Source organism: Hydra viridissima, unplaced genomic scaffold (genome assembly GCF_058129835.1).
Source record: "Hydra viridissima isolate aposymbiotic clone 2 unplaced genomic scaffold, HvirCarnegie_v1 scaffold_7, whole genome shotgun sequence".
NCBI lineage: Eukaryota > Metazoa > Cnidaria > Hydrozoa > Anthoathecata > Hydridae > Hydra > Hydra viridissima.
In genome coordinates, this window is record NW_028324306.1 from 12,538,807 (window position 1) to 12,559,476 (window position 20,670).

The 20,670-nt window shown below is 28.7% G+C and overlaps 1 protein-coding gene and 1 pseudogene across 2 annotated transcripts; both read left to right on the forward strand.

The window, feature by feature from the left end:
* The first annotated feature begins 2,205 nt into the window (after positions 1-2,205).
* On the forward strand, positions 2,206-11,998 carry LOC145184486 (notchless protein homolog 1-like). The gene is made up of 18 exons (XM_090093445.1): positions 2,206-2,677; positions 2,770-2,908; positions 3,119-3,290; positions 5,224-5,269; positions 6,877-6,956; positions 7,085-7,161; positions 7,511-7,608; positions 7,790-7,826; positions 8,191-8,346; positions 8,562-8,600; positions 9,086-9,214; positions 9,384-9,480; positions 10,710-10,815; positions 10,902-10,944; positions 11,105-11,164; positions 11,269-11,325; positions 11,424-11,494; positions 11,681-11,998. Exons 1-18 carry the CDS (start codon positions 2,664-2,666, stop codon positions 11,691-11,693), a joined length of 1,434 nt encoding a protein of 477 aa, XP_089949571.1. The 5' UTR covers positions 2,206-2,663; the 3' UTR covers positions 11,694-11,998.
* A 2,289-nt stretch (positions 11,999-14,287) lies between these two features.
* On the forward strand, positions 14,288-17,947 carry LOC149886167 (uncharacterized; annotated as a pseudogene). The gene is made up of 5 exons (XR_016453814.1): positions 14,288-15,817; positions 16,075-16,131; positions 17,012-17,076; positions 17,283-17,398; positions 17,727-17,947. The product of XR_016453814.1 is annotated as an uncharacterized LOC149886167 (transcript).
* Positions 17,948-20,670: the final 2,723 nt, after the last annotated feature.

The window sequence follows — 20,670 nt, forward strand, 5'->3', positions numbered from 1 at the left end:
CGACTTTACAGTAAAACAAAAAAGTGATGACGGTGACATTTTCTGGAAAAAGTCCAGGCTTAAGTTGTTTTTTTTACTTTTAAAATTGGTATTACAAGTAGATTTACAATAATAATACTAGTTTTTGGTCTTGATAAGTTAAGAAAACTTATCCCTAATTTTTTATATGCAGCATCTTGTATCCCAGAAAGATTTTTTTCAACTTCGTTCACAAGCAAGCACGTTGAATGTAAATATCACTTAGGTGAATTGACCCGATCTGATTTCTTACATTAGTAACTAATATTTCGTACAAAGCAATTAAGTAACCTCTGCTGTATACAAAGTTTCTATTAATTACTTTTGTAGAATCTTGGAAAAATATTTTCTGGTTATTTATTCTGGTGATTCTAGTTATTCTAGTTTGTCTTTCTATTCTTGCTGTTGCTCAACATTTAGTAATGCGTAATGCAAAGTGGATGTCCAACGCAGTTTAATACTTTATCACTTTTAGCTTGCACTACATCTTATACGTCACCAAAAAGCATTTCAGGTAAGCCATTAAGTTTTTCGGCATTGTCATGTTTTAATTTTTACCGTTTTTCCTCGCTCTTAACGGAAAATATTAAATGAAGACAAACCTCATCTGGACGGAATATCATTCACGTCTGATCTGTGAACCAACAAAACGACCAATGTAGCAGACATTTCTATGACTGCGCACTAAATTAATTCGTATTTTCAAATGAAACGTTTCTTGGTCACCTTGCAACACTTTGTTAACAAACGTTGATCGGAAGAAATCGTAAAAAGATTGGATATCTTCACTAAAAACCTAAACTTGGAACTAAATGTGCTCACAATAATGACATGCGATGGCGGAGCAAACATGAAGAAAGCCGGAAAGAATTGTGTTATATATGATGTCATCTGGTGTGTTGATCATAAATTAAATTTGATAGTGCAAAATGCTGCATAGAGATGTGATTTGTGGAGAGATTTAAATCATAAGATAACAGGGCCGGTTGACTTCTTCAATTATTCTCAGAAGTCAAAGGATTTACTTATTGCCGAAGCATCGAAAATTCCAGATATCACAATTACCAAACTAGTTCAAAGTTGCTCAATCAGATGGAAAACTGAGCTCCATCATTTACAATTATTTATAGAACTCTCCTACCTTGCAAGTGCAGAGAACGAGGTCTCAATAGTCATTCCAAAACTCTTTGATCTGGAAGACAAATTGCAGTCAATATCACACGATCCACCCAAATCCATGATAAAAGAGGTCGCTGATCATTACTTGTTGGAAATGAATGACAGGTTTCCCGAATGTGGAGTTAAAGTTTTAGAATACGCATATACAAACATGTTGGATACACGTCAAAAAGGATCAACTTTACATGGCATTGGGAAAAACTACAACATGACCAAAATATCCGTGAAGGAAGCTGTGTTCAAAATGTGCAAGACCAGACATAAGAGCACCCTCCCACCCAACTCATCACAATCCTTCATTGATAACACACAACAAGACACAGTGATACAAACACAGACGCAAACTCAATCAAAAGAAAATACAACAACTGGATTCGTAAGAAGGTCTTCTAAAAGTTTGTAGGTTCAAACTTTTGGAAAAGTGGTGGATAACCTGGAAGAGTTGACCTCCTTGATGACGGAGATCAACGCGGAATTAGAAAACTATTTAACAACAACATCGATTACCGATAATGGGGATATACTTCGTTACTGGAAGAAGCAATCAGTGAAGTATCCCGAAACTTGCCCGCCATGCTAGGAGAACATTGGCAATTTCAGCAGCTTCCTCCAGCTCTGAACGAGTGTTTTCCACAGCTGGAAATATCTGTGGTGACAGAAGAACAAATCTGTCAGCATCCAAAGTTGAAAAACATTTTTATATAAAAGAGAACTTAAGAAACATGAAGAAAATGAATGATATGCCTTTTATTGTTTGCTTCAATTTTCCAAAAAAAAAAATTTGAAGTTTTCTTCTTTTCTGTAAATTTTCTTTGCCATTATTGTAGCACAATAGCAAAAATTAATGACCAAATAAAATATTAGATTTGAATCTAGCTGTTTTATTTTTTATTTTTATTCTTTCAATGGATTGTTTAACTATGAAGGTTTTTCGATGTATTGAACATGATGCATCAACGGTATCTTACGAGTACGATTGGATGCGTCGCTCCCTAAAAATTTTGTCGCAAAAAATTTCGTGAAGTACTTACATTAAATATCCATCACATGTAACGACCATAATAACGAATAACAATCGCCAAAAGCATAACAATCAAGTTAATATACCAAATAAAAAAATAAATTTCTCATAAGTTTAATTTTGATAAAAGATTGCTTAAACAATGTCCAAAATTATGGGAAATTTTTCAAAGTCTGGATAAATATCACATAAAACTAAACAGCAAATTAAATACCACTTGCTCTGTGGTGATGTGCGTTAAAATGCTCACATTAGATTATTGTAGCTAACCAATAAGTCTTTAGAGTGTGTGTGTGTGTGTGTGTGTGTGTGTGTGTGTGTGTGTGTGTGTGTGTGTGTGTGTGTGTGTGTGTGTATCTATATCTGTGTGTATGTTTTAATTACTAATTTAAGTTACTAGTAAACAAAAAACAATAAAACAAACAAACAAACAAACAAAATCAAAATGGAAATCGAATAGTAAGCTAATCATAATATTTTCAGATTACTTTATCTTTTTTAAAAAATATTTTTTTTGTTAAAGTTTCACTACATGTTTTCTACTTCCTTAGTAATTCCCCTGCAAATGAACAACGAATTCTAGCAACATTTGTTAATGAAGCCAATGAATCCATAGGTGCTCCACTTGATCTTCCCACAGATTTAACTCATGAAAGTTTACAGCAGCTCTGCAATGCCTTACTTCAAAATGTATCATTTAATAGTTTTTTAATTGGTGAAAAACAATTGAACATAATTTACATTAACTTTGCTGACTCATAATCTTATTTGTCTTTAAAGTTCAGTTTCCTTTTTAAAATCCAAAAATATTTTTTTTCTTCAATCCCATTAAATGCTTTATAATACATCCTATCTTTGTTATTAATATATTGAATTCCTTTTGTTAACTTTACTGTTTAGGAAGAAACTGTTCCGTATGCATTTTTTTTAAATGAAAAAGAAATCACAAGTACTTTAGGATTTTTGCTTCAACAAGAGAAAATTGAAACAGAAAAAGTTGTTCAAATTTTTTATCAACCACAAGCTGTGTTTCGTGTAAGAGCTGTAACCAGATGCACTAGCACAATACCAGGTAAAGTCAAGATGTACTTCTATGTTTTGATTATAATCAATCATGTCAGTTTCTACCAAGTACAATGTGTCAAGTCCAAGATCTGATAAAATCTCCAACTTTCAGAACAATCTTTCAAACCTAATTTTTGAGTACATAGTTGCCTTTGATGAATTAAAGTATGGTAGTTGAGTGTAACATAAAATTGTTTTTTTTACCAGCTCATCACTAGTTATAGTTAAAATAATTCTATTTCTATTAACATCGAGCTTTTCTAACAATTAATTTAAGCGCCCATGCCAGTTGTTAATCCCTACTCTATTGCATCTAACACTTCTTTAATGATATTAAATTTCCATCAATTCCATAGTTCTACATTTCTTCCATTATAAAAAAATTACCATCAATTCCTCTGATTAAAAAAAAAAACAATTGTGCAGTGTCATTCTGTCAGTACTTTTCACTCTAATCAGTGTCTCTCTTTGCAACACATTCTTTTATCAATTTTAGTTTACAGCAACTTTTAATCCCTAAAAGCCAGTACCTAACAGTTAACTAACTTAATGATTACTCTATAAATGGGTAATAATGGTACCTTGTGCAGCTAAGTTTTGATATTGTTAACTTTTTTTTTTATTGGGTTTCATTATCGATACTTCGCTGGGAATCACTATGAACAGAAATTTGCAATGTTAAATTTGTCTGCATTTAATGTTATGTAGCATGCAAATAAGTGAATAAAACTTTTTTTTTTTAATGAATAAAATGAAATGTGTACAAATTATTAGATGATTGTAACATTTTAAATGGTTGTCTTAATAACAAATTCCCTTTATATTCAAATCCACAGATATCATAAAAAACAATGTATTAGCGACAATAACATTTGAGTTATTTGTCCTTCCATCAATCTGATTTTTCTGTCATTTTCAAATTGGAAAAAGTAGGAGTGAGAACTCAATAGTTCTTTTTAAGTTCAACTCTGAAACTTCTAAAAACCTGCAGCTTCTTGGCTTCAACTCAAAATCTCCATCTTAGCAATAGAAGGTATGACCAAATGATTGGTTATTAAAATTAAAAACTTATTACCAATATAAGGTTAAACAGAAATCATTTTTTTAATGATGTTAACTTTCCTATCTTCACTTGATTTCTAAAATTAATCTCAAATAGTTTTTAAAAATTTCTAATATAAAATAACCCATTTATTTAAACCCCATGTCTTTTTTAGATAAAGTTTATTCTGATGCTAATGCATTGGTATTCATATTTTTTTTTGACTTAATGATGGATCAAATAAAAAAATTAAATAAGTTAATATCCAGAGAAGAGGAAGGTCACAGGTGTCCAGACATAAGTAGCTTGCTAAAACTGGATAGTTTCTTAAATTTGTGTGCTTGCTGTAAACTCTGCAGCCAATGAATCATTTCTGAACTTTCTCTTGAATCAGGAGAATTAAACTGTTGTTTATCATCAAGATGTTAGTGGTAATGTTTTTTTGCATCCTCTGGAACTAAAGGCATAAATCAAGTAACTGTCTCTGGATCTTCATATAAGTCTTTAGTCCCAAATATTTGAATGAGCATTTGAATTATGTCTAAAAGTTGAGGATTTTGCTGGAGTTTTTTTTTTTTCCTGGCAATTTTTTTTTTTATTACCACCATTCCACAAATCTTTTAAAAAATACTTTCTGGTATTTTTCTTTTTTTTTTTTTTTTTTTTCCTCTTTTTTTTTTTGTTTTACTAAATATTAATAAACATATCTTGGTATACAGAAGAATCTTGATAAAGAGATTCTTTAGAAAAAAATTTAAAAAGTAATTTTAATGTTGTTGTATGTTTAAGATTAAGCTTGTATTTTTTTTTTGAGTTTTTGTTTTGTAAAATGTGATTTATAAAATATTTTGTGCTATAACATGTGATCATAAAGTAGGTTTCAAATTCTATCTTTCAGGACATGCTGAAGCTGTAATTTCTGTGGCATTCAGCCCTGATGGAAAGTATGAAAACTTTTTGTTTTAGGTTTTATAAAATTTTTAACTGTCTTTGCTACTAAGTCTCTATTTTTTCTGTAAAGTAATACTGAAATCTTCTTGCTGTTTTATCTCTTTTCCTGGGTACAGCTTCAATTCTACTAAGAATTTACCTACTATATTCTAACAAGGGTATGGTGCTATTGTTTTCTTGCAGTAAAAACAATCTTCTCTTCTATAAAAAAACTCTCCTCTATAAATTTTTGTGTTCAATTTTTACTTGCTCATTATCCATTAAAAGACCTCAAATACTGTCATAAAAAAATAACATTACAAATTTAAAAAAAATATGTCTATTTTTTCCATCACTTTCCATGATTGCTTTTGTGCAATTAATCTCAGTTGCATGCCTTCTTTGGTATAGGAGGGGGATATTGATTAGTTTTCTTGAAATATGGTCTGTGTTTGTAAATGGCTTTTAAATTCATTTAAGCAACAAAAAGATCTTTGTAAGAAAAACCATGATTGTAAGAAAACTGAAAAAAATATCTTTTTTTGGTATGAATTGACAATAAGAATTAAATATATTTAAGATAAATATAATCTGCATTAAAAAAATTGTTTTTTCTAAGTAAACTTTAAAAATAAAAGTTTATTGAAATTTTTAATGACTTTATTATTGAAGTTGATTAACTTAATTAACAACTTGAAGGAAAAATGTGAACATCATTTAACTTATACAAAATTGTGTTTTGAAAAAACAATAATAAAAAAAAGGAGTAACATCTACATTTTGCAAGTTTTGTAAAATTTCCTTGTAAAAATTCATTTTATTTTGCTAATATTAGTATTTATTTTATTTTGTTCATATTGGTTCAGATAGTTTATGCATGTAAATTTGCATATACATGAACTAAATTAGCTCATTTAAATGTGTTAAAATTCTTGAACACATGAAATTATCTGATATTTTGATTAAATTTCATTCATATTTCATATAAAATCATTTGAATTTTTTCTGTCTAAAATAATCCACTCTAAAAAGGCAGATTCTGGTTGTTTTCAAATTAACATTAACATGTTTATCCAAAATTTACAAAATCCACAGTTAAATTTTTAGATGAGTTACAAATGTTTAACTAATAATGATGGTATACAATTCCAATCGAAAGTTTGGAAGCTGTAGGAATTTTTTTTCCTATTTTAACTGAAATATGCCCTAATGATAAACATAACAAAAGGTTTTTTTTATTTCTGAGGTAAAGTTGTAATTAAACACAAATAAAATACAAAGTGTATGTAAAAAATTATTACTTAATAGACAAATTTGATAAATTATAGTTTAGTTGTATATGCGTCCTTCTTGTGCCTTAATTTCTGCTTTGTTCTGTTTTGTCATTCTATTTATTAAATGTCTTTAATCCACAAGCATGGGGAATAAAATAATGTATATCATTTTAACAAAAAAAAATTTTCTCATATATTTATTATAGTTTTAAATTTATTTTCAGATATATTTTTTGTGTGAATATTCAAAAAAAGATTACATGTTATAAACTATAAATTTTGGATACATATTTATTTTTACATTCATACAAAACAAAGTTTTCATATTTTTTTGAAAACAATTCTAGATATTTAGCCAGTGGTTCTGGAGATACTACTGTGAGATTTTGGGATGTCAACACAGAGACACCTCATTTCACTTGCACAGGTTTCTTCTTTTTTTTGTTTAAAAGTTATTTTTGTTTTTTTTTTTGTATTTTCATTAGATGTTATTAGTAGCTTATCTAATAATTCTATTTTTATATTACAATAAATGTTATGTTAAAAAATATTCAGGTCATAAGCATTGGATTTTGGCAATAGCATGGGCTCCAAATGGTCTTAAACTAGCATCTGGCTGCAAAAATTCAGAGGTCTGTTTTCCACTTTAGTTAATATATTAAGAATATTTTGACTAAAAATCCCATGTGAAATTGCCTTTTTATATCATAATTGAAATTTTACATGATTTCTCAAAATGATTATTAAGTTAAGATAATTTAAAAGAATTTTTTTTTAAACAACTTTTTTAAATTTTGTTAAATTTTTATCATTAAGAAGATCATTAATAACAAATTACTTTTACATTTTTTTCAATTTTTGTAAATTTTTGTAAGTTTTTGTAAAATTTTCGTTCTATGCCATATTCATACAATCTTGTATGTGAATGATTTACCAGGTGAAAAATTCAAACCAATTGATTAAAAAAAGAGTATCATTTAGATAAGGATTTGGGATCCTGCTACCGGCAAACAATTTGGAAAGACATTAGTTGGTCACAAACAGTGGATAACTATGTTGGCATGGGAACCTATTCATCGGTACCATTTTTTATCTTCATGTAATGATTAATTTTAAACTTTAATATTGTGGTTATTTTTTTCTTTTTCTGATGTTTTTGCTCAAAAAGAGCATTTAGAACAACACAATAACAACCTTAAATTAGTTGCTATGCAACATAAATATTCATGTTTTTAAATTAGATTCTTTTTTATTGTTTAGAAATATAGAATGTAGAAGATTAGCAAGTTCTTCAAAGGTATTGTTTAAATGAAAGGGATTTTTTTTTTATCATAGTTATTTTTGTTTATCTTTTGATAGTTTTTGCTATAAAATAACTTTTTTTCATGCAAAACTATTTTTCTTAAAAGATAACATAATAAATATCTTATTTTATTTTAGTAGTTTTTTTTTCTGTTCATCCCTAAACAGAAAGTGTAAAGTCTACTTATAACTATGGGTAGATAAAAGAAAACATTAAGTTGACTACATATGCAAGCATATAACAGATTTATTGCAGAAAAATTGCTTATTGGTACTTGGGACTGTCTAGTATTAAGGGATGTTTATTTTTTGTTTTGTTTAAAAGTTTACCAAAGTATATTTTTTGATGTATTTTTTAGGATGGAACAATTCGTATTTGGGATACAATTCTATGCAAGACATTGATGGTATTATCTAGTCACTTACAGTCAGTTACATGTATCAGATGGGGTGGAGAGGGACTCATATATTCTGCCTCCCAGGATCGGACAGTTAAAGTTTGGAGAGATCAAGATGTAACTGATTATTTTTATCACAAAAGTGTTTTAAAATTTAAAAAATGCTACTGTGTTAAAAGTTTATATTAAAGTTAAATATTTAAATTTTCACATTTTTTTTCTGTCTTAGCATTTTTTATTGGTAGTAATTATCTTTTTCTTTATCAGATTTTTTTATTCAAATTTTTTTGATTGGATTTTTATTAAAATTCTTAGTTGAAATTTATTAATAGGGAGCTTTGTGTAGAACCTTAGAAGGCCATGGGCACTGGGTATGAATGTTGTATTCAAATATCCTTCTGTTACTTTTTACTTATTACAAAGTTATATTAAATCATCCCAAGGTATTTAAATTTTTTTAAAATTGAATTTATGTTAAATTTTCAAGGTTTTTTTTAATTGAAATTTGTTGAGTTCACTTATAATGAAAAATTCAATGCAGTATAAGAATTTAAAAACTAACAGAGAAAAAAAATTGTAAGCTTAGAATAACTTGAGATGATATTTTCTTGTTTTTCTTCTTAGATCTAGTTCTTTAAATTAACAACTGAAACAGATTTTATACAAATATTTCAAAAGTATCTAAATTTTATCCATATTATAAGATAGAAAGTAAAAATGGTGAACAGAAATGTGACAGATAATTGCAAATAAATATAATGACGTTCCGAACAAAAATGTTTCATGTAAAAATAATCACTAAGCTTAAACTCCAAGTTTTAAGTGCCAGAAAATACTTATTTGTATTTTTCTAAAGGTTAACACTATGGCTTTGAACACAGATTATGCTATTCGCACAGGAGCTTATGAACCAGCAAAAGGTGATAGCACCATAACCTTAGAGAATACACAGCAAAAATCCTTAGAACGATACACTAGTGCAAAGGTTTGTCGATAAACTTTGAACATTTTTTTTTTCTATTAATCTATATCAGTATTGTTAGATAATCAATAACCCAAAAATGTTGATTTTTTTGCAGTGAAGTTTGTTCATTTTTCTGTTTCCAGGAAAACCTTTAAGTTTCTTATAGGAAATGTGTTTCTTTTCTTTTAAGGGAGGTAAACCTGAATTTTTGGTTTCTGGCTCTGATGATTTTACCCTCTTTTTATGGCAACCATCTGAATCTAAAAAGCATATTGCTAGAATGACAGGTAAAAAAATATCATTTACTTATAAAATTGTTAATATTTTAGTTAAAGTTTCTTAAGTTTTTTTACTGCATAAATATTTAGAAATACATACACACTTACAAATATATACACACATTCTTTTATAAATAATATTATATGTATATAATTAGTTTTTAAAAATAGGTATGTTTAATTCAGAATTAAAGTATTTTAAAATTGCTTTTTAAAATAAGGTAACTGTAGAAGGAATGGAGACCCTAATAAGTTTTGTTGATGTCTTTTATTGATTAATTCAAATTTCATTAAATAAATTAGTTTTACTATGATCTGTTATATAAATAAAAATATCTTTGTTTACAATTATCTGAAAATTATCTGTACTGTAAAAGAGATAGCTAATCAAGCTTTTTCATAATACAATAGTGGTTAATTTGGGTGTCCCCAAATATGTAAAAATATCTATGTATTAGATTGTTATTATACTCTTTAACAATTCTATTCTGAGAGTTGGCAAAAAATCATTTGTTGCAAGAATAAAAAGCAACCAACATCTTTTCTCTGATCATATCATACAGGTCAACAAAAAAATTTTTTTTTTATTTGCTTTATAGAAAAAATAATCAGATTTTAATGCTGATTGCAAATCTGTAATTGGTTTAGCTTTAGCACATCAGATCCCTGAAGCAATTCCTAATGAGTTGGTTTTGCTGAATTTTTCATATCCAGCAAAAGGGATGATGGGCAGGTACAAATCACCTCTCATACTTTGTTTGTACCCAAGCTATTGCACTCTGCACCAGTTTATATAAAGTATACTTTAAAATTTTTAATAGTAATAATCCTTTACAAATGTAATAATTCAATTTAATACTGACCTTAAACTTCTGGTTGAAGAGTCAATAAATAAGCACCACTAGTTCTACATAGACCTGTGATTCTGAAAATATCTTTAATGTCACTTCAGTAGAAAAGAGTGTCATCTGTTTTAAAAAATATAATTCAAATTTTGTTTATAACTCGATATTTTATGATAGCTATGATAATTTTGTTTACTTCATATAAGGAAATTCTTCAGTAGCAAGTATTCTTGCACCAAGAAGAAAGAAGGTCCACTTTGGTCCTTTGACAAAGTAGTAAATATAATTATGATAATATGTTATATAATCTCTATGATATGTAGCAACTCTTTTGTGTAAAGCTTTTTTCTCCTAAATAATGATTCTTTGTAGAATAATATTGTAACTTTTCAGGACATCAAGCACTCATAAACACTGTACAGTTTTCTCCTAATGGTCGTTTAATAGCCAGTGGTTCGTTTGACAAATCTGTTAAACTTTGGGATGGTAATACAGGAAAGTATGTACAGATTTTGAATAATATTTTGAAAATTTACATTTTTTTTTTGGTAACTTTTTTATTTAATTTTGAACACTTTAATTTAGGTTTTTAGCTGCTCTTCGTGGTCACGTAAATTCTGTATACCAGGTTTGTTTTTTAAAGTTTACTTGTAGTTAAGTATCAGATCACTCTGGCTTGGTTAGTCTGACAGCTGAAATTGCAATATCTTCCGTGTATCTTCCAAATGTTGAAAATGAAATTCAATCTTACTAATCTTTTTTTAAGTGTTGATTTTTTGATCTTTTAGATTGCTTGGTCAGCAGATAGCCGGTTGCTATGTAGCGGTAGTTCAGATAGTACGTTAAAAGTAAGTTTATTTTGTCTTATCTTGAAACTTTAGATCGTTCTTCAAATAGAAATTGAAATAGATAACTCGTAACTGTATCTTAATGTTTCTTTCTGTCTATTCAGGTCTGGGATATGAAGACAAAGAAATTGATGTGCGATCTACCAGGCCATGCTGACGAGGTAGCTACTTAAGGATCGTAAATTGAATGCACGATCATTAAAAAAATATCTCGTCACATTTTCTGTAATTTTTAAGTCATTGTCGTTTTATTTTTAAGGTCTATGCTGTCGATTGGAGTCCAGACGGTCTCAGGGTCGCCAGTGGAGGAAAAGACAAAGTATTGAAAATGTAAAAAAAGCTAAATAAGTTATCATTTAACTTATAAAGTATTATATTTTGTTCATTCTTAAACAACTACTTTGAAAATTCAGGCGAGCTGTAGAAACTTTCTTGAATCATCTTTAAAGCTAATTATCTGTCATGTTAAACTCAACATTATTTTGTTCTAAAAGTTATTCCCTTATTCTTTTTAAGCTGGCGGACTTAATGGATGATGAGAAAATCTTGTGCGCCGTTTTCAAACATTTTCTGATGTAAGGTCGGGTATTAAATTCCTCAGTGGTTAAAAGAAACTGGTGAGAAAGGACGTCATAAACTTTACTATTGATTAACAAGTCGGAGTATTTGAGATCTTCACAAATTGTAAATTGGCTCTGTTGAGCTTGTTCAAGTTAGATTTTATATTGAAATAAATACGTATTTATATTGTGCATAAGAATCTTATGAGCAGTGTATTGAATAAAATAATGTAACCATTTGTGAATCAACTCAAAAGTTTATATTAGAAAACAATCGTCTGATGTATTAGATGGAGTAACTTCGGGTAATGTGGACGACCATTTTGTTTTTTTGATTTTTTGAAAATTTCGTTTGCATTAAATATTAGATCTGTTGCCTAAATTCTAATCACGAATTATATATGTTTACGTAGAAGAATCTTATATGCAAAATATTTAGAGAACCTTGAATAGCAAAACAACAAAACATGGCGGGTGTTGTGGACTAGAAGCGAATTATGTGGAATATCGGTCCACATTTCCCAGAATTATTTCCCATAACATAATTATTTAATAAAGGTTATGAAATAACTGAAATAAATTTTTATTAACTTAAATTAAAGATAAAAATCATAAACATACTCCAGATAAAAATAAATTCAACATCAGCAAATAGCTAACATTATCAAAGCATAAAGCAACAACAAATGCCTCTATGGGTTAAGAATTATTTTTACAATAAAAAAAAATTAACAAAAGCTACAACTTAAAATGTTTTACAGCGATCAAAAAGAAACTAATAGCAATTTAAAATATGTTGGCCTATGACTAAGCACATGATTTGCTGATAAATGTGACATGCATTTTAGGAAGGCATGTGTTGTAACCCCAAGTTAAATCGCATTTTAAGCATTGCGACTACATTATTGGTTGTGTGTCTTCATTGTATGAAAAATTAAAAAACCCAAACTTTGTCTCCTTACTGGGTAGAATATCAGGAAAAATGAGATTAGCAGCAGTATCTCTTAAGAGTAGAGTCTGACTTGCTTGAAGTGGAAATACTTTTGATATATAACTTAAGAGTAGAGTCTGACTTGCTTGAAGTGGAAATACTTATGATAACTTAGTTTCTTTTTTGTTGAATTCTCTCTCTCAAGATTCGGTTTGTTTTTTGTATAATTTTTTTTCCTTTTGTGCGTTTTCTTGCTTTTCACCGGTTTTGGTTCTTTCTGAACCTTTTGCTCTCAAATCATTTTTGTATAGAGATTTTGTCAAAGTTTTTGGTTTTATTTTTCTTCTTTTATAACTGGTCAAATTGGTTTTAGTTTTAGAAGCTGGGGATATTTTCCAGGGCGTAACATTTATTTGTGCTTGGTTCTAATAATTCACGTGCACTTAAATCTAACTACAGAGGTTTGATTTTAAAAAATGACAAAACTAATTAGTGAATATAAAGGTACAATCAGAGCCAGGTGGAATATGCTTCATTAGCTGGGTATTCATGTTTTTCTTGGAAATATAAAAAAATGGAGGAACAAAATATTCATCCATTCATGCATGCAAAGACCGTTATTAATGATCAGCGTTTTACAGAAGTCAATCTAATTTGTCATCTTCCTTTATTGACAACAGCATTTGGAATTTTGGATTGAACAATGGAAATTTCAAAAGCCTTTAGCTCTATCGAAGGATGTGCTTATCTTCTTCAAGCTTAATTGACTTTTATAATATCGCATAAAACCATAGAACCAATCTTTGTCAACACACTCCTTTACTTGAGATACTGTTTTTTTTTGAAAAGCATGAGATCTATTATCTTCTCAAGTATGTCCCCAATATTGTGCCTCCATTTCTTTTGCATACTTCACTAAATCATTCTCAATATCCTTACTCAAGACAGGATTCCGATCCAGAGGTTTAGTCAGAAGGTCTAAAGTTTTGGCTTTACTTTTGAACATTTTAACAAGCATTACTTTTGGAACGACTTCTAGTTCTTTTTTCATGTTTTCTTGGTTCCATTTCCGAATTTTTCCCCTTTTTTTAGGCATTATTCTAAAAAGAATCTGAAATAAAGTTGTTTGTCGCGTAATATGGACCGCTAGTCCAAAATACACGACGTTTTTATGGTCCACAGACATTTTTCAGCTTTTCAATAAAAACATTTTTTCTATTTTTAAAGTTAACTGTAAATAAAAAGTCACCAATTATAACTAACACTAAGAGTATATGTTTGTTGTAGAAAATAACTGACAAACCCAATCTCTCAAACATGTTTACTAAAAAAATGTTGATAACACGCATCAACAATCAGCACTCGACTAAAAACTCAACAATTATGTATGAAAAACCTTGTGATGTTCTTTTTTATCAATCGGTAAAACATACATCAAGTCAATGTTATCATATCTCAGTTTCTATAAAAAGCTACTAGTCCACATTATGCGCATAAACCACATTACCCGAAGTTACCCAAAGGGGAATTTTTTCAAAAAACTACCCAGCAAACATGTCTGCGTTGAATCAACGTTGAAAACCGGTCGCAGCGTAGAAAAAGCGTTACAGTGACAAAAACAATGTCTTTTCAACGTTGAATCAATGTCCGTTTTTGTATACTAAATCGCGGTAAATTGAAACGTTGAATAAGCGTTGAAATTGTAACGTAATTTAGCTTCTCAAAATGAAACGTTTATTCAACGTGGAATCACTTTACGCAAAAAGCCACTTTAAAAACGTTTCAAAATTTATGCATAATCAACGTTAAAAATAAACCGCTTTTTAAACGTTACATTTTCAACGTTGAAAAAGCGTATAAATTTCAACGTATACTTTCTTCTAAAAAAATCGCGTTTATTCAACGTTGAATAAAAGTACGCAAATAATCACAGTAAAAACGTCGCAAAGTTTAAGGTTTATCAACGTTACACATTAGCTGCTTTTTCAACGTATTTAAGCTATTTATAAAACAACGTTTATTCAACGTTACATATACCAACGTTGAAAATGTGGTAATTAAAAAACGTTGAAAAAGTGTTTTTTTGCCAACGTTAATAAAACGTTGCTTTTGCAACGTTGAGGAAGTAGCACATTGACAATCTTTGTCTCATTGATGTAGCCATTACAAAAATAATTTGCCGTAATGGAAAGGCAAGGAAAATTTAATAGAATGCATGCAGATGGTATAAAAAATAATTTAAAGTTATATTTTATAACCTATTTTTATTGCGACTAATTTAAAACTTTTAGATTTTATATCAAATTGTATATAATATACATAAATCTCAGGGTAAATTCGATTTATTCAGGTTATTTTTGTCTATATTTTTATTTTATTTTAAGTTGACCATTTTAATAAAAAGCTCAACTTTTTAAAAAAATGTTATTTCTTAGTTATAAATAGTACTTTATTTTAATAATGTTCAGATGTACAAAGTAATATCAAAACTAATAATATATAATAAGTCAGACTAAATTTGTTAAGTTAACAGACTAAATTTTAGAGACATATTGTGTGTTTGTTTGTCTGTATAATATATACATGCTTTTTTTTAAATTTCACATAAATGTATATAAATATCTACACAAAATGAATTTCAGCTCAGTCATTAGCAAACTTTGGACATTTTTAAATTAGTTGTTGGAGTAATAAGCCATTAAAAAACTTTTGGTCGGAGGAGGTATTTTAGTGGGCAAACATCCTGTGGTAGAAAAGTTTTTCAAACATTTTCAAAACATGACAGCTATTTGTATATATACATGTAAATTATATGTGTGTGTGTGTGTGTGTATGTGTGTGTGTGTGTGTGTGTGTGTGTGTGTGTGTGTGTGTGTGTGTGTGTGTGTGTGTGTGTGTGTGTGTGTGTGTGTGTGTGTGTGTGTGTGTAAATAAAAATATATATATCTATTTAGATAATCTATTATAATGGCTTCACAATCTTGGGCTTTAGTTGTTTATTTTGAAAATAAGATTGAAACAGAGGCAGTTGTTCCATCTTGTTGGGTAAAAGATGGTTATTTTGGCCAACTGGTGTTCATGCAATGAAAGCTGCCTATAATAAGTTTCCAATTGATGATTCCTGGAACAAGCTCAGAGTTAAAAGAATTAAAGTAACTGGAGGTCATTAAATTTTACTGTATTCATCGCTATTTTAATTGTTTATTATAAATAAAAAAAACTATTATTAATGTTTTATATTAATAGTGAAGTACAATAACAAATAAACTTTTTTCTTTCTAATTTGGGATAAGTAATATTTTGAATCTGTTTATTTTATTATTATTGCCTAGATATATATTGAATCTGTTTACACTTATTCTAGATTTTAGTTTTTATATTCATTGTTTATATTTATTTTACTAAATAATTACTAATAGATAAAGAAGTATGTGAAGGAGTTAACTTCACAATTACAGAGGAATCTGAAGAAGAATGTGAGTAATTATGTTTGTGAATAATTGGTTTCTTTTTGAATTTGTCTTTTCTTTTTTTTTTATATGGTAAAGAATAAAAATAAAAAAAAGAACTGTATGTATTTAAAAAAAAAAATGTGTATACATGCTTAATAAATTGCTTTTTTTTTTTTTAAATTTCAGAAAAAGGTTTTTAAACAACTTTTAGAAATTAAAAGTATGGTAAAGGATCTTCAAAATGTTTCTTCATTTCGCGAGGTTAGAATTATTTTGTTCTATCTCCAAGTTTACACGTTGGGAGAAAGTTTTTGATTTTTTTCTTTAAGTAAAAATTATTTAAAATTTTAGCCTTAATTTTTAAAGATATAATAACTTATGCTTTAAATGATTTATGTTTAAACAAATTATTTAGAAAAAAAACTTGTAAAATAGAGCTTATTTCAGAAGTAATCATTACATACTAAAATTAATAACTCATTTTCTCCCAACTTTTAAAATAGGAGATAGAGCAAAATAATTCTAACCTCGCGATTTGTATCCAAAGATCTGCAAATAAATGCATGGAGTTCAATAGAACAACTTATTGATCTAGATACTACGTTAAATGACAGTGTCATTTTTTCTAAATGGGTAAGTTGCCCTGTTGCTATTGCTAGTTTGAATTTTTTGAATTTTTCTTTATGTTGTCATGGTAAATTTATTTATATTATTAACTGAAAAGTTGATTAAACAATATAATTTTATTTTATTTATTATAATTTGTCATTCTATACATAATTACTTTTTGTTTTTTCAACTTTCAATGTTTTTTAATTTGTTTAAAAATGTAAGGGATTTTACAAAAGATTGCCTCTAATTATATAATTATTTAAACATTGATTAAAGGTTTTTTTGAAAGCAGGTATCGCAAATAGCGAAAATTGGTGGAGTTAACTTAAAAGATAGTGTAAAACGTGTTATTGAGTGGTAGGTCAATTTTCTACACCTTTTCAAGCCAAAATGGCAATGGTTTTTAATGGATTATTTAAAAAGTGTTTGCAAAATATATTTATTATATTAAATATAATTATACGCTTTTTTAAGCATATCATTATATGCTTTCTTTCCTGTAGCATGAATGTTGTATTGTACAATATTGTAAATATTGATTCAAATAATTACTAACCTTTTAGGCTGTTAACGATTGAGTTGCGCTGTTTGTTAAACATGAAGGGGCAAACCAATACCACGAACAAAACCAAACAAAAGTTTGTTTCTTCAAAGACAAAATTGTATCGTGTTTTAGTTGGTAATATGTTTTGTTTAAACTTTTTAAGTATGCAGATTTTTACTAATACCATTTAAGTTTGAATTTTATATTTTAAAGAGTGTCTCAAAAAGATACCCAGATGAAGCAGGGATTTATGAAGCTGTAAAATCAGTTCTGAAATATTCGCCAATAAATTTTTGTAGAAAGCAGAAATCGGAAGATTAGAGTTTTTTAATGACATTTTAGGATATGTTATATGATTTTGTTTGTGTCTTCTGTAAAGCGCTTTTTCTAAAATACACATTTATTTATTTAATCTTTCATTGTATTATAAATTGTATTATAAAAGTTTTATTTTTTGGTTTAGATTCTGTATCTCAATGATATCCTGGCCTATCGATACGATATCCTGTAAATTGTATTTTTATATATTGTATAAATATATATACAGACACTCACACACATAAATCTTTAAAAAAATCTTTATATTTTTATATATATCTATGAATTGTATATTTTAGGCTTTTTTTATATTTATCATTCTATATTACTGTTGTATTAAAAATCGATTTTGGAAATATTGCAAGTGTAGAGTTCAACAAACAATTTTGTTTTATTTGCCAATTCAATATATATATATATATATATATATATATATATATATATATATATATATATATATATATATATATATATATATATATATATACATACATATATAAGCATTGTTTCAACGTTATATTTCAACCTTGATTCGACGTCTTTTAGTAGCGTTAAATCGACGTTTTACTATCAACGTTACAAATCCTTGCAAAATCGACTGCTTTAACAACGCTTAAGCAACGCTTTTTTAGTAACGTCTTTTCAACGTTATGTTGCGACGTTTATGCAACGCTTTTTTAGTAACATTTTTTCAACGTTTAGTTGCGACATTTTTGTAACGTCTTTTAGTAACGTTTTTTCAACGTTACGCAACAATGTTTAATCAACGTGTCTTTAACAACGTTACATATCTTTGCAAAATCGATTACTTTGTCAACGTTTCCGCAACATCTTTTGCGACCGGTTTTCAACGTTGATTCAACGCTGACATGTTTGCTGGGTAATGTTTCTCAAAGTTTGGAAATACATAAAACAGTTTTTGGCGGTTGGATAGGTGCTTGGTTTGGTCTTTAATGGTAAATATTTAAAAAATGGTCAAATTTTCAAAAGTGCTAACGTCAATCTTATCTTCCTAAATATCTTTCGGCTTTTTTATTGTGTTCATTTTATCTTCTATTGTGTTCATTTTATCTTCTATTGTGTTCATTTTATCTTCTATTGTGTTCATTTTATTTTCTATTGTGTTCATTTTATCTTCTATTGTGTTCATTTTATCTTCTATTGATAAATTCCAAAAAAATATTCAAAAAGGCAACTATTTCATACGTTTAATCACTTCCTTAGTGTTATTTCACGCATAAAATGAAATTACTTAGAAACTTTTTTTTAAAAACTTGAATAACTTTAGCGTATGACATAATCACTTTACCTGATGACGAGAATTTATTTCCATTTATTTCAACCGTATGAATTTAATTAAAAGATAAAGAAATGTTGTAGATAACTTTTAAACAATCTTGTATGGACTAAAAAAAACTAATTTTACTTGAAAGATAATAAAAAAGACATTTGAAGACCTCGGGGACCTATGGTATTCTACGGCCCTAGACGGCCACTTAGTCTGAAAGTTTAATTGAAATATTTTTGACTTATCAATAACTAGTGTTACCACCTCTTGATGTTATTACAGCTTGAAAGCGCCGTGGCATACTTTCAGTTAGAGAACTAATCGTTTCTTGAGGGATATCTTCCCACAAGAAACGATTAGTTCTCTAATTGAATCTTCTCGTCTAGGCTGTTAGGTGGTGGATATTGGCTTCTAACACGGCGTCCCATTACGTCCCAAAGAGGTTCTATTGGGTTCATATCTAGACTGCAAGCTGGTCACTCCAAAATTTCAATATTAATCCTTAAATGCACCATTTTTTAAAAAACATCAAAAAAAATCACACATGCATTTTGATGTCTATTCGTTTAAAAAAAGATTTGAAAATGATATTTCAATTTTGATATCTTATTTTATCTTATTTTATTTAATTTTGATATTTTAAACTAATGTTAAAAACTTTGTATATGTTTAAAATAAATGTTGCATTTCTGCAACACTATGCATTTAAGGGTTAACATTATTTAAGTATTCAGTAACAATACTAGTATATGCCGTATGTGGTCTAGCATTATCCTTCATAAGAAGGAATCCATCTCCAAAGTACGGTCCAAAAGGTACCACAAACGGTTCTAAAATGTCTGCTATGTATCGTTGAGAAGTCAGACGTCCACCATCAGCAATAAAAAGCTCTGTGCAAGCTCTTTAAGATATCCCCCCCCCCCCCCCCATATACACACACCATCAATGAGTCGCTTCCATATAAAGTAGTTTCTTGAATGTTACAAGCGAAACATCTTTCATTTGGTATTCTGTACACTCTTGGGTGGCGATCAGAACTCACAAGACAACACCTTGACTTGACTTCTGTAAATAAGACCTGTCCCCAATCATGTATTTAAAAGTCAGTCTGTTTCTTCGGTGGTCTACAAACAATCTGGGAACAGTAGCTGCTGTCCGAGGTCGTAACTTTAAAGCACCAAGTCATCTTCTTATGGTATCTTGACTAACAGCTGTTCCATAAACCTCAGCAAGTTGTATTCGGAGACTTCGTGCAGTAGTAAACCGTTCTCTCAGTGTTCGAGGCATTAAAAGTCAGTCCTCCACGGCATTAGTAGCTCGTGGTCTTCCTTGACCAAGTCGTCTAGCGTGATCATTGGTCTCTGCAAACCTTTGCAGAACCCTACCGACTGTTGTATAAGACACTCCGAATCTTTTACCAAGTTGGCGATTTGTTAGTCTTTCTTTGGACAAAGTAACAATTGCATGACATTCATCACGACTTAAATTTCATCTAGAACGCTGCATTGAGAACAGATAAGTTGCTCAAGTGAGAGTGATCTTTTCCACTGTTAAAACAGTTTAAAACCAATACATACTTTTGTTTTAGAAGTGAGGTTTAATTACAGCAAAACATGGTACTTATGAAAAGCTGCAATAATTTCGAAATTAAATAAAAGAAACGGAGTAAAACCTACAAAAGGCGTAACAATAAACATTATCATTTTGTAATTGATAAATCCGGGAAATACATAATATTTTTTAAAATAGGTTGGAATTTATAAGTGATGCGTTAATTTTGTAGCTAAATGTATTTATTCAG

Coding starts and splice junctions, on each gene's coding strand:
- LOC145184486 (XM_090093445.1), top strand. Junction 3,291..5,223: donor ATGCACTAGCACAATACCAG/GTAAAGTCAAGA, acceptor TCTATCTTTCAG/GACATGCTGAAGCTGTAATT. Junction 8,601..9,085: donor TAGAAGGCCATGGGCACTGG/GTATGAATGTTG, acceptor ATTTTTCTAAAG/GTTAACACTATGGCTTTGAA.